General features: G+C 42.1%; 1 protein-coding gene across 10 annotated transcripts in view; it reads right to left on the bottom strand.

Moving 5' to 3' along the window:
• Positions 1-119: 119 nt before the first annotated feature.
• The window catches only part of map4k5 (mitogen-activated protein kinase kinase kinase kinase 5), a 31,118-nt gene continuing 18,975 nt past the window's right edge, over positions 120-12,262 (bottom strand). For 5 of the 10 annotated variants that reach the window (XM_047610251.1, XM_047610257.1, XM_047610255.1 and 2 more), the window contains 18 exons: positions 12,215-12,257; positions 11,922-12,132; positions 11,804-11,827; positions 11,629-11,714; positions 11,226-11,267; positions 10,891-10,975; positions 10,720-10,799; positions 8,580-8,640; positions 8,059-8,061; positions 7,728-7,842; positions 7,384-7,442; positions 6,767-6,870; positions 6,488-6,665; positions 6,332-6,400; positions 6,148-6,240; positions 5,893-5,963; positions 4,282-4,337; positions 120-1,190 (listed from right to left, as the gene is read on the bottom strand). In XM_047610251.1, the coding sequence (XP_047466207.1) occupies positions 1,103-1,190; positions 4,282-4,337; positions 5,893-5,963; positions 6,148-6,240; positions 6,332-6,400; positions 6,488-6,665; positions 6,767-6,870; positions 7,384-7,442; positions 7,728-7,842; positions 8,059-8,061; positions 8,580-8,640; positions 10,720-10,799; positions 10,891-10,975; positions 11,226-11,267; positions 11,629-11,714; positions 11,804-11,827; positions 11,922-12,132; positions 12,215-12,257 (1,468 nt within the window). In that variant the 3' untranslated portion in view covers positions 120-1,102. The remainder of the gene's footprint in view (positions 1,191-4,281; positions 4,338-5,892; positions 5,964-6,147; positions 6,241-6,331; positions 6,401-6,487; positions 6,666-6,766; positions 6,871-7,383; positions 7,443-7,727; positions 7,843-8,058; positions 8,062-8,579; positions 8,641-10,719; positions 10,800-10,890; positions 10,976-11,225; positions 11,268-11,628; positions 11,715-11,803; positions 11,828-11,921; positions 12,133-12,214; positions 12,258-12,262) is intronic. The other 5 variants (XM_047610254.1, XM_047610258.1, XM_047610256.1 and 2 more) reach the window with 3 other exon arrangements.

Here is a 12,262-nt window from a genome sequence, read left to right as displayed (position 1 = left end):
GGCAGACTAAACGGGAAATAATGGAAACTAATACTCACTCGTCTTCCTCGGTTCTTCCCACAGGAGACTCGTCTCCACCCGTCACGTCACCACAACAATAAACCAGTCCACACACTTCACCATGTTAAAACAACAGCCTTTTTTTTTTTTATTACAAAAAAAAAAGAAAAAACATCAGTATACATTAAACGTTTTGCGAAGGGAATGCAGAGATGTTAATAAAAAACCTAGCATCGTCCCTCATTTTGTCATTTTAAATAAAAAAAAAAAAAGAAAATGTACAAAAGTGCTTACATGGTGCAAATAATGAGAAGTAAAAGGTCTATAAAAGAGGAGGGTAAAGGAAAAACATGTACATTATATTCTAAAAAAAATAAAAAATAAAAAAAATAACGCAGCAGAGCTGGAGATGCAACTACATTACATCGCGGTAAAAATAACCCAAAGCTGCTCGGGAACTGTTCACTAGGTAGTTAATCCTCTCACAGCAGACTGTCGCCGTGTCAACCCAACATACTGTTACTGAACATGAGGTTAATAAATATTGCTTAAATAACCCACAGCTCGCGGGTTCCTGCCTAAACTGATCGATTAGTTCCGACTAAAGAGATCATAAAAACCTCCAAACCCTCTAACGTCCGCTACCGGCCGGGGATTATGAGTGACAGTCAATAACACAACAAGTCTCCCATTGGTTTCTAATACAATCACAATTGTTGTGAATATTTTTTTAATGGCACTTTTATCAATAATACCTCTAGATATGCTGTAACTCAGTCCACAGTACAGAGAAGAGAGAGAAAAGTCTAAGTAACAAAGTCGGTTTGAGATTTTAATGTTCCCCCAGCTCCCGTACAACACGTCCTCCTCGACACGCGCGCGTGCGTGTGATGAACGGAGCTGCAGCGAACGTCTCGCTGGTGTTAAGGCTACTCATGAATCCAGACGGAAGAGGCTCCTCTTTTACTGACCTGCGCATCCGGGGGACCGGTAACAAAACGCTCCCAAACGATGGTTTTCAAACAAAGATGCTTTTCTCAAATAAGAGTTTTCTCCCAAAGCCGAGGACGTCGCATTCCCGCGTCTCAAAAGAGCCCGAGGATCAATAACTGTTCTCGTGACCGGCTAAAATGTAAAGGTTGCTCTGGGCCGTGGGGTTGTCGGTCGGCCGGCTCTCCAACACCACCACCCTGCAAGAGACACACGGCAACGGGAACAGAAAGGTTAAACACAGGTGGATATATTTAAAATCAAACAAGCAGATGCACTAAGAGACTTTACTCTTTAATAAATGTTACTATATGACTATAGGATCCATTCTTATACAAACAAGTTCATTTCTTATGAGGGTTTTAGACTTTTTGAACAGATCCTGCTAATCTCCCACATTTTAACTTAAGACATAAGACATAGTTTATTTATCCCACATATGGGAAATTACCTCGTCACGGTAGCACAGAATTAAATATGTACAAAAAAAACAATAAAAGACAGTATCAAATTTGAAAGAATGTGCAAAATATACAAGAATAAATCAGCACTGACAGTCAGTATATATAATGTGCGCAGGGAATATAAAAAATTGCATGTATTCCTTTATTTCTGACATAACATCCCATAACCCTCCATCCATCGACTCTCTTTATTCATTACTATTATTTTATCAGAGTAAATATTGTATTTAATACTCAGTATTTAGGATCTTCATGCAATGTTTGTCTTTATCAAGTATGTTAACCTCAATACAAACTATGCACTATATTAAAATCCTCTAATTAAAAAACATAAACTTCAGAGAAGTTCCCAGTCTTCCCATACTTCTTGTCTTCAAGCTACTCTGAGCTCACATTAAAGACAAGCTCAAGATTTACCTTTTTAGTTTGGCTTTTAATTAAATCTTAACTACTATTTATTTACTCATTTACCTTTTTTTTAATCTCTTTTACTGTCTCAGTAGGTAGCATTTTATAGCGCTCTTTTTTTATGACCTTAAGTTTGATTTTTATTTATTTATTAGTTTACTTACTCATCTCATTTTATGTTCTTAGGTCTATATATTATTATCATTATGGTTTTTAGGGTGTTGATAGTGTTTCCACAGTTTATTTGTTCTACATGATGAATTTTTAAGTTGTTGTGTGTGTTTTAAGTTGTGTTGAAGTACAGGGGCGGGAGGTTTGGGTTTTGTTTGTGTGAAAGTGGCTTTACAAATAAAGTCTGATGGATTGATTGATCACATTTGATTCTTTTTCTCTAAATGTTAAAAAGTTAAAACTGACATGTTTGGCATTATAAACGTTTTAGGTTTCAGCTCAGGACAGAGGGGTTTTAAATTCTCCAGTGAACAATGTGTTTCTTTTTATCATCTGTAACTGTATCTCTATAAAATGGATGAAAATAATGTGAATTATACTTATTCTTTTATAATAACAAGACATACAAGGTGATCATAAGAAGTCAGCAGGTAATTATCTCCTTCCACTTCTGGAGAAATCTGCAGCTTGTTGATGGTCGGAAACTTAGAAATAATTCAGCTGCACTGACAACTAATGACAAGCCTCACGTTGATGGTATCAGTCTGCATTTTGTGCATGTCAAATGTCACGTTAAGCGTCACTCGGATCGGGGACGGGTGAATCTTCAGATGTCTCCCGAGGCGGTGACAGGTGAGCGGCGGAGCTAAGTCTATACTGTCCGTTCCATCAGATGAAATTACAGAGGCGTGGAGAGACACTCACACCGGGCTGGCCGTGCCCGGGCGCCGGTGAATAAAACATGTGGGTGGGGAGGACGGAGGTGGGGGCGCCACGGAGACGCCTTCGGTGCCACGGGCAGGACGGCTCCGTCGGAGCGGCACAGCTGGGACCTCGTCCTTCGCTGAGCATGTGTTTGTTTGTGTGTTTGTTTGTTTGTGAGGGAACTAAATCACATCCTGAATCGCCTGCAGCTGAGTGACGTCACTACACGTTATCAGAATTATCAGAAGCTGTTGATTTACCAACATGTGACGTTGGTCGGTCGATCAGTCAGATCAGATAAGATAAATAATATCAATTGTTCCACTATTTCCTGAGACCTGAGCTTTTGTTTGTAGAGAAATTTTAATTTCTCCAAGAAATTTGGGATTAGTTGGACCTGAGAAGCATAAAAACCAAGCGTCATCTCTGAACAGGAAGAAGCTCTTAAAAAAATACTAAAAAGCAACATCGCCAATGTGTAACAAAATAGTCCCAATGTCCTCAAACGAGTACGTGCTAATTAGTGACGTTGTAGCTCGTTGCTACTGATAGAACTTGTTGAATCTTTGTGTCATATCAAAGTAGAGAAGTTAATAAGCACAAATAAATAAGTCACAACCATAAACTTTGATGAGATTTTGTGTCTTATTCACTTTTGTCTCATTATTCACTGCAGAACGGACTTACACCGACTACTGTACTGACCCTTTGCTGCCACTAGATGGCAGACTACGATGTCCACTTATGAGCACGATAGGTCTAAATGAGGTAGTATAAGCTCCAACAAACTTAAAACTTAATGTCCTCATATGAGGACCCACTGTCTCAGGAGGTTAACGATTTGTTGTTTTTTGGTCAGAAATAGTTTGTTATTTCTGTATTTTTTCACTATTTTTTTTAAACATTTCACTGGCAAAACTCGTATATTTCAGTTGCTTCGACTGCAAGTGAACATAACCAAATATTTACTTTATGTAATTTACCAATTAGAAATAACAAACATTCTCTGTTGGCACCTTTTCTAATGCTGTTTAGGGTTTGAAGCAATAATCTGATAAAATAAGTGAGACGTTAAATCAAAGTCATCTCAGTTTTCTTTTTTTGGGATGTATGAATTAATTAAAGTGCACCTTGTTAGACATTTCTGCCACTGGGCATGAAGCAAAGACAGTGACGGGGTATTTAAGGATGCCTGTGGTGCATTCAGGGACGTGGGTTCTCAGAGTCATCAGACAGATGAGTGGAAAACATGATTCCAGGTAGAGAACCAGCACAGTGAGAGATGAGAGAGTCGTGTGTGTGGAAAGGAAAACTCAGCAGGAAGTTGTTTGTGTTTTTCTACTACCTGGAGAGACTCAGAGACCTGAGGGAGGATAATATAGCGAGGCAGGTTTCATAGATTACACCATCTGTAGCGACGGCGAGGAGAAGGAGGGTGATCCAGTTCGCCTGTTGCCCTTTGAGGTTTCTATGCTCCTACACTCACGGCCTTGATAACTCGTGTGCACTGATGTAGCTCAAGTGTAAATATCTCTGTACCAACCTGTCGGATCCGAGGAGGCGGAAGACTCTGCTCGGATCAGAAATCTCCTGGGTCACCTGGAAATGAAAGAGCACGAGAGCATTGAAATGACAGCGAATCTCTGTGTATGTGAAGTAAAGCTGCTATAACGGGAGCATGGATGCATCTCAGACTGGGCAGGAAACATATTTTTATTTATCTTTATCTACCCATAGTCACAGGACGTAGTACTCATGTTTAAACCCAACAAAGCTTTATTTTGCAGCAGCTTCAGTCCCAATATGTAAAATATGACTCCAATAAAAGAAGCTTAAGATGAAAACTAATCTGATTAACCAGATTAATGATCTGTTAGGAGATTCATCCCCCTTTAAACTGAACATCGAAGCACAAGAAAAAATCAGATTCTGACCAATTTAGGATTAAAATAAGGTGTAATCTATAAAACCTGTATCTGAGTCACAGTCATTGCTTTTATATATATATATATATAAAAAAAGGAAATAATCATCACTAACATAGATTTACATGTGGTTTAGCGACAACCGGTGCATTAAAAGACCCATCGATAACTTCTGAGTCCGACAGTTCGTCACCTGGGTTTTTATTTTGACGCTGAAGTAACTGTTTACATGAGGATCACTGATCGTCTTCTGACTGAACGTCTGTCTCTTTGTGTCACCGTGTACGTGGACATGCAGCCGACCTGCTCCCGTCTGAAGAGATGTAGCCTGACACTTTTCCTGCGTGAGCGACGTGGGGCCCCATCTAAACACTCGCGTGTTGACATGTCATGAAAACTTGTTGACAGATGTGAGATAGTGGGTGGGGGACACCTGCTAGGTGTAAGTCCTTGGCCTTGGGGGAGATCTGATCTGTTTGAGCCTAATCGAGAACACGGTCTCGGGTGTTCGGGCGGGTGCACCCACCGAGTCGAGCGCGGATCAACAGGCCTGCCCCCCCACAATGAATGCCTCCGCTTTTCATCATAACGAGACAAAGGCTGAATTATTTAGTGCTGCTCCCCGTTGTGTGACGGCTTTCGTTTATGATCGCGCATGAATTTTACATGGCCGCTGACATTTCTAAAAAATCCTTGCTACGGTTTCACCTGCGTCGCCGCGGGACCACGTCTGACGCGGCCGGGCTTTCAAAAGGCCTGGCCCCCGTCGCCGTATCGCTTTTCATAAAAACAGAACGCTTCACCTCCCCGCGATCTCCTGAACTTTCATTGTGCTGCTGAGTCACGACTCGTGACACGGCCTCAGGTGCATGGGATCCCTCCGTGAAACGCGGACAAATTCATTACCTCAGCCTGACACAAAGACACTTTGTCTGGCTTCACCTGACGATAATCCCCCGGGATCACCTGCAGCATGTAGCCACACATATACAAGGCCGGGGACTTAGGGTCTTTGTTGACATGGCACAGGGCGGTTGTTTGTGTGTGGAGTAAACAATGCTGCGTTCAGGGAGGTGAAACATGCTGAATTTACAGTTTCCACTCAAACCGCTGAAGTTTTGATAACAAAAGTATTTTTAAGGACCAAAAATCATGACTTAAGATCCTATTAAATAAAGTGGTATATCTGCATTTAAATGAACAATCGAGAGACGAGAGAGATGTTTTACCTCATTGGACTTGAAGCTCTTTCCCTGCATCCCATGTTTCCAGAAGGCCAGGACGCTGTCTTGAAGGCACACTGTCACAACAAAACAGTGTGTATTAGTGCGGAAGGAAATAAAAAAATAAATAAAATAGTCATATGTAAACACTAGACAATTTAATCTTAATAAGATATCATCGATGGATGTATAACAGGTTCGTTTTTTAATGCAAGGAATTATTTATTGCAGGGAAAATGGAGGAGCAGCGTGGAAGCTTACCAACAGAGCCGATGCAGAAATCAAAGCTGAGCTCGGACGCCAGCTTCTTGTTGGACTTCAGTTTGCCCTGGAGATTAACGATCTTTAAATTCTCTGCGGAGAGTAAGAATTAAAAGAGGAATTGTGATATTGATCTTAAAGAAAACCGGTGTCAAAATATTTGCCGAGATAAGAATGAACTTACGGTCCAAACACACCAACACCGTGTCTCTCTCCAGCTGAGTGACGTGAATCGCATCCACCTGTTGATTACCTGCAGGGCCAAAAGATGCAACAACAAAGATTTAACCTTTTTATTTTTTGATCAATGCATCATTCTGCACAACAAAGCGTGACTCACTCGTCCCGATCTCTGTGAACCAGGAGGAGCAGGAGTTGAGGTTGATGGTCTCAAAGCGGACCACCTGGCCCGGCTCTGTGCCCTGACTGATGGCCACGCACACCAGCGGGTACTCCTGCTCCGGGACCACCAGCATCTCAAACACTTTGAGCGGGCTGGGGAGAGGGAAGTCAAAGTGCTGCACCGGGAAGAAAAAAAAAATAAGAACAAAATAAACATGATGACCTCCTCTTTAAATGAAGCTATGATTTTAAATTGAAAGAAAAATAACCAGCTGACCTTGATGAGCATAAACCTCTGCATTGGCTCATACCACTGCAACAGCACAATCCCAGACTGAAGAGCTCCACACAGGTACTTATGTCCCGTGTAGGGGTTTCTCACTGTGAACAGGGACAGAAAACAGTCTCAGCGTTGAGAGTCTGAGTGGTGTGGATCCACCAAAGCAGAGTAAACAGTACAGTAGGTGCACTAGTCAAAACAAATGTATTCTAGTGTAACAGCCCTGCCTTAAACCCTTCCTCATGAGTGTTACCATCTTCAATTTGAATTAAAATCGTGTCAAGATCCCCTTGGAGGATGTAGTTTCTGTTACTTAGTCTAACCCACTGACTAAATTCGTATGGGTCACTGTTGAGTCCAATTGTCCTTAATTTGATCTCCACATTTTCTCCAGTTTCTCTATATTTACTAATACATGATTTCGCCACTTAGGGGGTCGTGGTTTCAGGCAACAGTGACGTCAATGCTTACGCTCTGCAGCTAAAACAACCAGGCCAAAAGAAACTCAAAAACAAATATGGTTTATGGAGAAAAGGAATGTTGCAAGTTAAAGGAAGGCCTGACTATTTTCAGATGCTTGGAAAGCGAGTTGTTTGGAAGCCAGTGACACTCACCAATGCAACACTTGTGACAGCCCTTTGTGTCGGGTATCTTAGTCGTCAAGGCAAACCTCCTGAGGACGAGAAACAATGACGTTGTCGTGACCACAGTCTTAAAAGAGAATCAGGGAAGTTAGCCGGCGGCTTCTCCTTTTTCTCCACCACAGTCATTTGTCACAAGAGCGGAGAGTGGAGAAATACGACCAAAAAAAAAAAAAAAAAGAAAGAAAGAAAGACTGCAACACTTAAAGTCAGAGAAGCTTGAACTCATCAGAAAAAGGAACATGAGTGCTGCTAAAAAAGAAAGAAAAGTTTCGTTAAAGAATGTTTTATGCAAGACTCGGAGGAACTGATCTCACCTGGGCAAAATTTTATCTGGGAACCGATGAGTCTGGAACTGAGCGGCCAGGCCGGGTTTCTTCAGCTGCTCGAACTGCCCGATGAGATTGTGGGAATACAGCTGGAAGGTTTTACCTACAGCGAAATACAGTCGGTTCAATCGTGAGCAAAAATCTAAACCGATGTTTTAAAATGTCTCAAACAAAATAGATGATTAATAATAATAATAATAATTATATAAATCCAATGAAGCAGTTTTGACGTGTAGAAAGGTTAGACGTGGACGGGGGTAAAAACAGAAGTGTGATGACGATGATGATGATGATGACGATGATGTGAAGCAATGATTACCTTCTGATGAAGCCAGTTAGTAGTAGTATATCAAATCAAGCCAGGCGAGAGGAGGATGGACAGTGTCCAAGGGAAGAGAAGAAGAGAACAGAGGTTAAGTATACCAAGGGGCAACCTGCTGAAGGTAAAACCGAAAGTGGACCTCGCGCTTTGTAATCCCATCCTCAACATTTAAACCGAGAAAAGGACAGGCTCCTAGGACGGCCGAGTGAAGGTAGCTTGGTTTCAAAGTGAGGTTTTTTTAACGGCGTTTCTGCGTTTAAACATAAAACCGACTGCACCGGTTAGCTTTTGACGTAGAACGCTAACAATCGTCACTCAGGAGTCTCTGTGTTATAAGGTCACAGCTCCTGCAGGGGCTCTCGGGCGGCAAAACAACAGAAAACATTTATTTTAGGGCTGAAGATGCGGAGTGTGGAGTGTGTTGCCTTCAGGGTACGGCCAGATAACACAGGACAAAGGAGCAGCGGGTTATGACAGTGGCCGGTGAAGCGGGGGGTCGTGATAAGTCCATCACTTACCCGATAGAGACATCAGGTTGTTGTTGATAACGTACAGCCACGTGCACTTCCTCGGGAAAAGCTTGACAGGGAGATTAAAACAAAAAGGAGACAACATGTTGAATGTTAGTGGGGACAGAAACGTCCAATCAGACCTTAGCAACTTTAAGTTAGTCAACATGAGTCGACCAGGAGTTTTGTTTAATGTCTTCCAGACGGAGGTATCTCGCCCCTCCAAGGAAAACAAATAGATACGTCAGTTCATTTATTCCCTCAGCTATCAAGCTGCTGAATGCTACTGATAGCAGCAATTAGTCATTTATTTATTCCAGCCATAATGTGGAAATGTATTTGATTCTTTGCACTGTGGTCCTTTGGGGACTGGATATTGTTGCTACTGACAGAGGGAATTGTTTGGTTTATGTGCTGTCTTACTTCTTTTGTTTGTTTGTTTTGTTTCGTGTGCTGTCTGACTGGAGACTGCAAACTGATTTGCCCTGTTTGGGATAAATAAAGTTGTTTGAATTTGAATTGAATCGAATGCCGAGCCTCCTCCCTACTGGCAAACGCCACCAAAATAAAAGGACTCATGTCGTTCGTGTTAGTGCCTGTATCCAGCTTTGCAACAATCAAACACACTCATTGTTCCTTACAGCCAAAACCCTCTCACTTCACATGATGTTTGAAAATACAAAGAAATATGGAAGCTCCTCAGCCAGAGTTAAAGCTGGAACAGACTCTAGTCAGATCTCTTCAACCTGGACTTGATTTCCATGTCCTATAGAGCGTTTAGTCTCAAGAAACTATCATGTCTGAGGCCTTCATGGCCACTTTTATTACGCTCTTGTTTCGTAATAAAACTTTTAAAAGGTCAGTTCAAGATGATGCATTTAACAAACTCATTGACAAAAACCAACAAGCTGCCAACATTAACATTAACATTAATGACTCAGCTCCGGGCGTCACGTGACTTTTTTGTTGACGCCACCACGTTGGCAGGAAAACTCTGAGTGAAATGACTTTACTGCACCTTCAACAGATACAAAATGACCAGTACAAGGCAAAACTCAACAGGTTTTTGAGCATTAAAACAGCTGGCGGGGAGAACTACCTTATTAACCTTTCTTCATCCTACTCCTGAGTCACTGAAAACTTTTGGAGTCACTTTTGGAGTTTGTGAGCTAAAAACAGCATCTCTTAGCATAAAGTAACAAGATAAACACTGTGCAAAATAATCTCTGTTATACGTCTTATCTTATTTTTAAACGAATGTCTAAATGCACCACGAAATTATACTTTTATACAAGTGCATTGTTCTGTGTACAGTAACATAATCACAACAAATAACTGTTTAATCTTGAATTTCCTTCTCATTGTGAGTAGTTTTAGTGCTGAATGAGCAACATCCCTTTGTAATCCATGTTATAAACATTGGTTTATTGGTTACACAACTTGCCTTTACGAAAAGAAATCTGTCGGACAGCGTGATATCGTGCATTAATCCACATCTGGTGTCTTGCAGAATCCTATAAAAATGATTTCCACTTTTCTTGTCCCCGACTATTCCCCAGGTTAATCAGTTAGTTGCTCACATATGTCAACCCAATAGTTATTAGAGAAGCGCCCTTTCCTGCCAACATGGCAGCGTTGTGTTTAACAGCGTGAGAGTGAAGTCAGTTCCCAGAGCTCAATAGTTGTGTAAATGTACTGATTGCTGTTGAACAGAAAAGCTGAGGAGCTCATGTCTACTTCTGCTTGACAGACTGAGCGTCTGTCTGGGCGGACGTACACATAACTTTAGGTCTTGATATAATTGTTATTGAATTCCAACAGGTGAGTTATATAATGATTCTCTCCCTGTAAAGTTGTTTCATGCACCGGGCTGTAAATATGTACATATGTTTGTTTGTGTCACACTTTAACATTGCGGTTTAGGGCGCCAGCCTCAAGTAGCTTTTCAAGGAAATGTAATTCTGGCCATTCAGATGTTTCTGCTAAAGGGGAAGTTGGAACTTTAAAAAAAAAAAAAAAAAAAAAAAAAAGAGGCAATTACAAAACTACAATTAAAGACACGTCTTACTTTGTTTTTGTAACTCTACTGTAATTTTACAAATATTCTTTCTCATCACTGTTTCAGTAGCTTGTTCTCAGCTTCTGTTACCTGCTCCATCGTGGCTTCATGCAGCTCATTGAGATTCAGCGTGTAGATGCCGTCCTCCGTCCCAAAGATCAGATACTGATCTAGGAGGAGAAAAATAAAATAAATTTAAGCCTCGGCTTCAATAAAACACATTAAGTCAGTGCATTTGTGAATGGTTCCCACTTCCGCTACCTTTAGTGTCTGGATGAATCCATGATGTGGCACAGTTGATCTTCAATGGGCAGCCGTCAAACACTTTAGAGAAGCAGGCTCCCATCTGCAGTGAAAGGCAACGCAGCACAAAAAAACAGTCAGCATCTGGCTCGGCGAAGTGTCAAAGCGTCAGCCAGGGTTTAACGAGCTGGAGCTGTGCTGAACCACAAAGCAGAAAGCCCCGCGGACCCCAAATATCTACAGAATGTAGAGCAGCGGCTCAGACAACAGTTTAATAACAGTGTCCATGAAACCGGGGCAGCGGCAGGAAAAGAGCGAGAGGCTGTGATGGGACAATGCAGATATTCACTCACCAGGACTTTAGGAGTGGGTGGCAGACCGTTGATGGCTGGTTTCTGAGGAGGAGCAGGGGGAAACCATAAAATAGCATGGATGCAGGAGACACAGACAAAAGCAACAACAATCATTTTAAATGCGGCTGCCTGATTTAGCTGCAGCCTCAACAATGATCCAAACAACAAACAATTCCGCGGCTGGGTTCTGTGCGTGTCCTGGCAAAGTTAAACGCTCGCGGAAAGATGCCAAATCCCCCTCTCAAAGGGAAAACGGCATATTTGAGGTTACACAGTGCGAGGTCGGCCAGAGATACTGCACATATCAAATATAGACCCCGAGCAACATTTTTATCCTGATGAACTTGATGAAGCTAGAGATCACCAGCCTGACTGTCGAGTGTTTAAATGTCTTTAGACTCACAGGGAATTCCTTTTTCTCTTTGCGGTGCTGCCGGTTGGGCGGCGGCTTTGGGCTGCCTCCATTCACGCTGCCGTCTGAATCGTTATCTGCAGCCGGGTGAAATTACACTTCAGTCATAAATACTGTCACAGCTGGAGAACGTAGATCCAAAGAATAAGACATCCGACTGCCTCACCTTTGCATTCAGATTTACTGAGAGCTTGCAACAATAAACATAAATGTTCATTTATCACTGATTCAAGGAGACTCATAACTCAAGGCACAAAACGTTGGAAGAGAAAGCTGAGACTCACCAGGATCGGAGGCGTGGGACAAAAGGCCGGGGCTGCTGACGCTGACCGAGAGGAAATCTGGAGAGGAGTCGTCCTCCTTGTTGCCCTGCTCGGGCGTGCTCTGTCGGCGAGACACCTGGTTGGGTCCGTTCTCCGAGTTCGGGAGCCTCCGGACCGTCAGGGACTTCTCGTCATTAAGGCCAAGCTCCTCGGATGAGCTGTTTAACCGCGGCTGAAAGGGAAAGTATGGAAACAAGACTCATGAAAGTTGTGAAATAGGATACAAATTAATTTGATTTATTTATTTATTTTACCTTCGGGGGCAAAGGAGGAGGAACAATTGGCTTGATGGTCAACCTGAA

This window comes from Mugil cephalus, chromosome 17, assembly GCF_022458985.1.
Source record: "Mugil cephalus isolate CIBA_MC_2020 chromosome 17, CIBA_Mcephalus_1.1, whole genome shotgun sequence".
Classification (NCBI taxonomy): domain Eukaryota; kingdom Metazoa; phylum Chordata; class Actinopteri; order Mugiliformes; family Mugilidae; genus Mugil; species Mugil cephalus.
The sequence above is the reverse complement of the archived record's forward strand: the minus strand, read 5'-3'. Positions and strand labels throughout refer to the sequence as shown.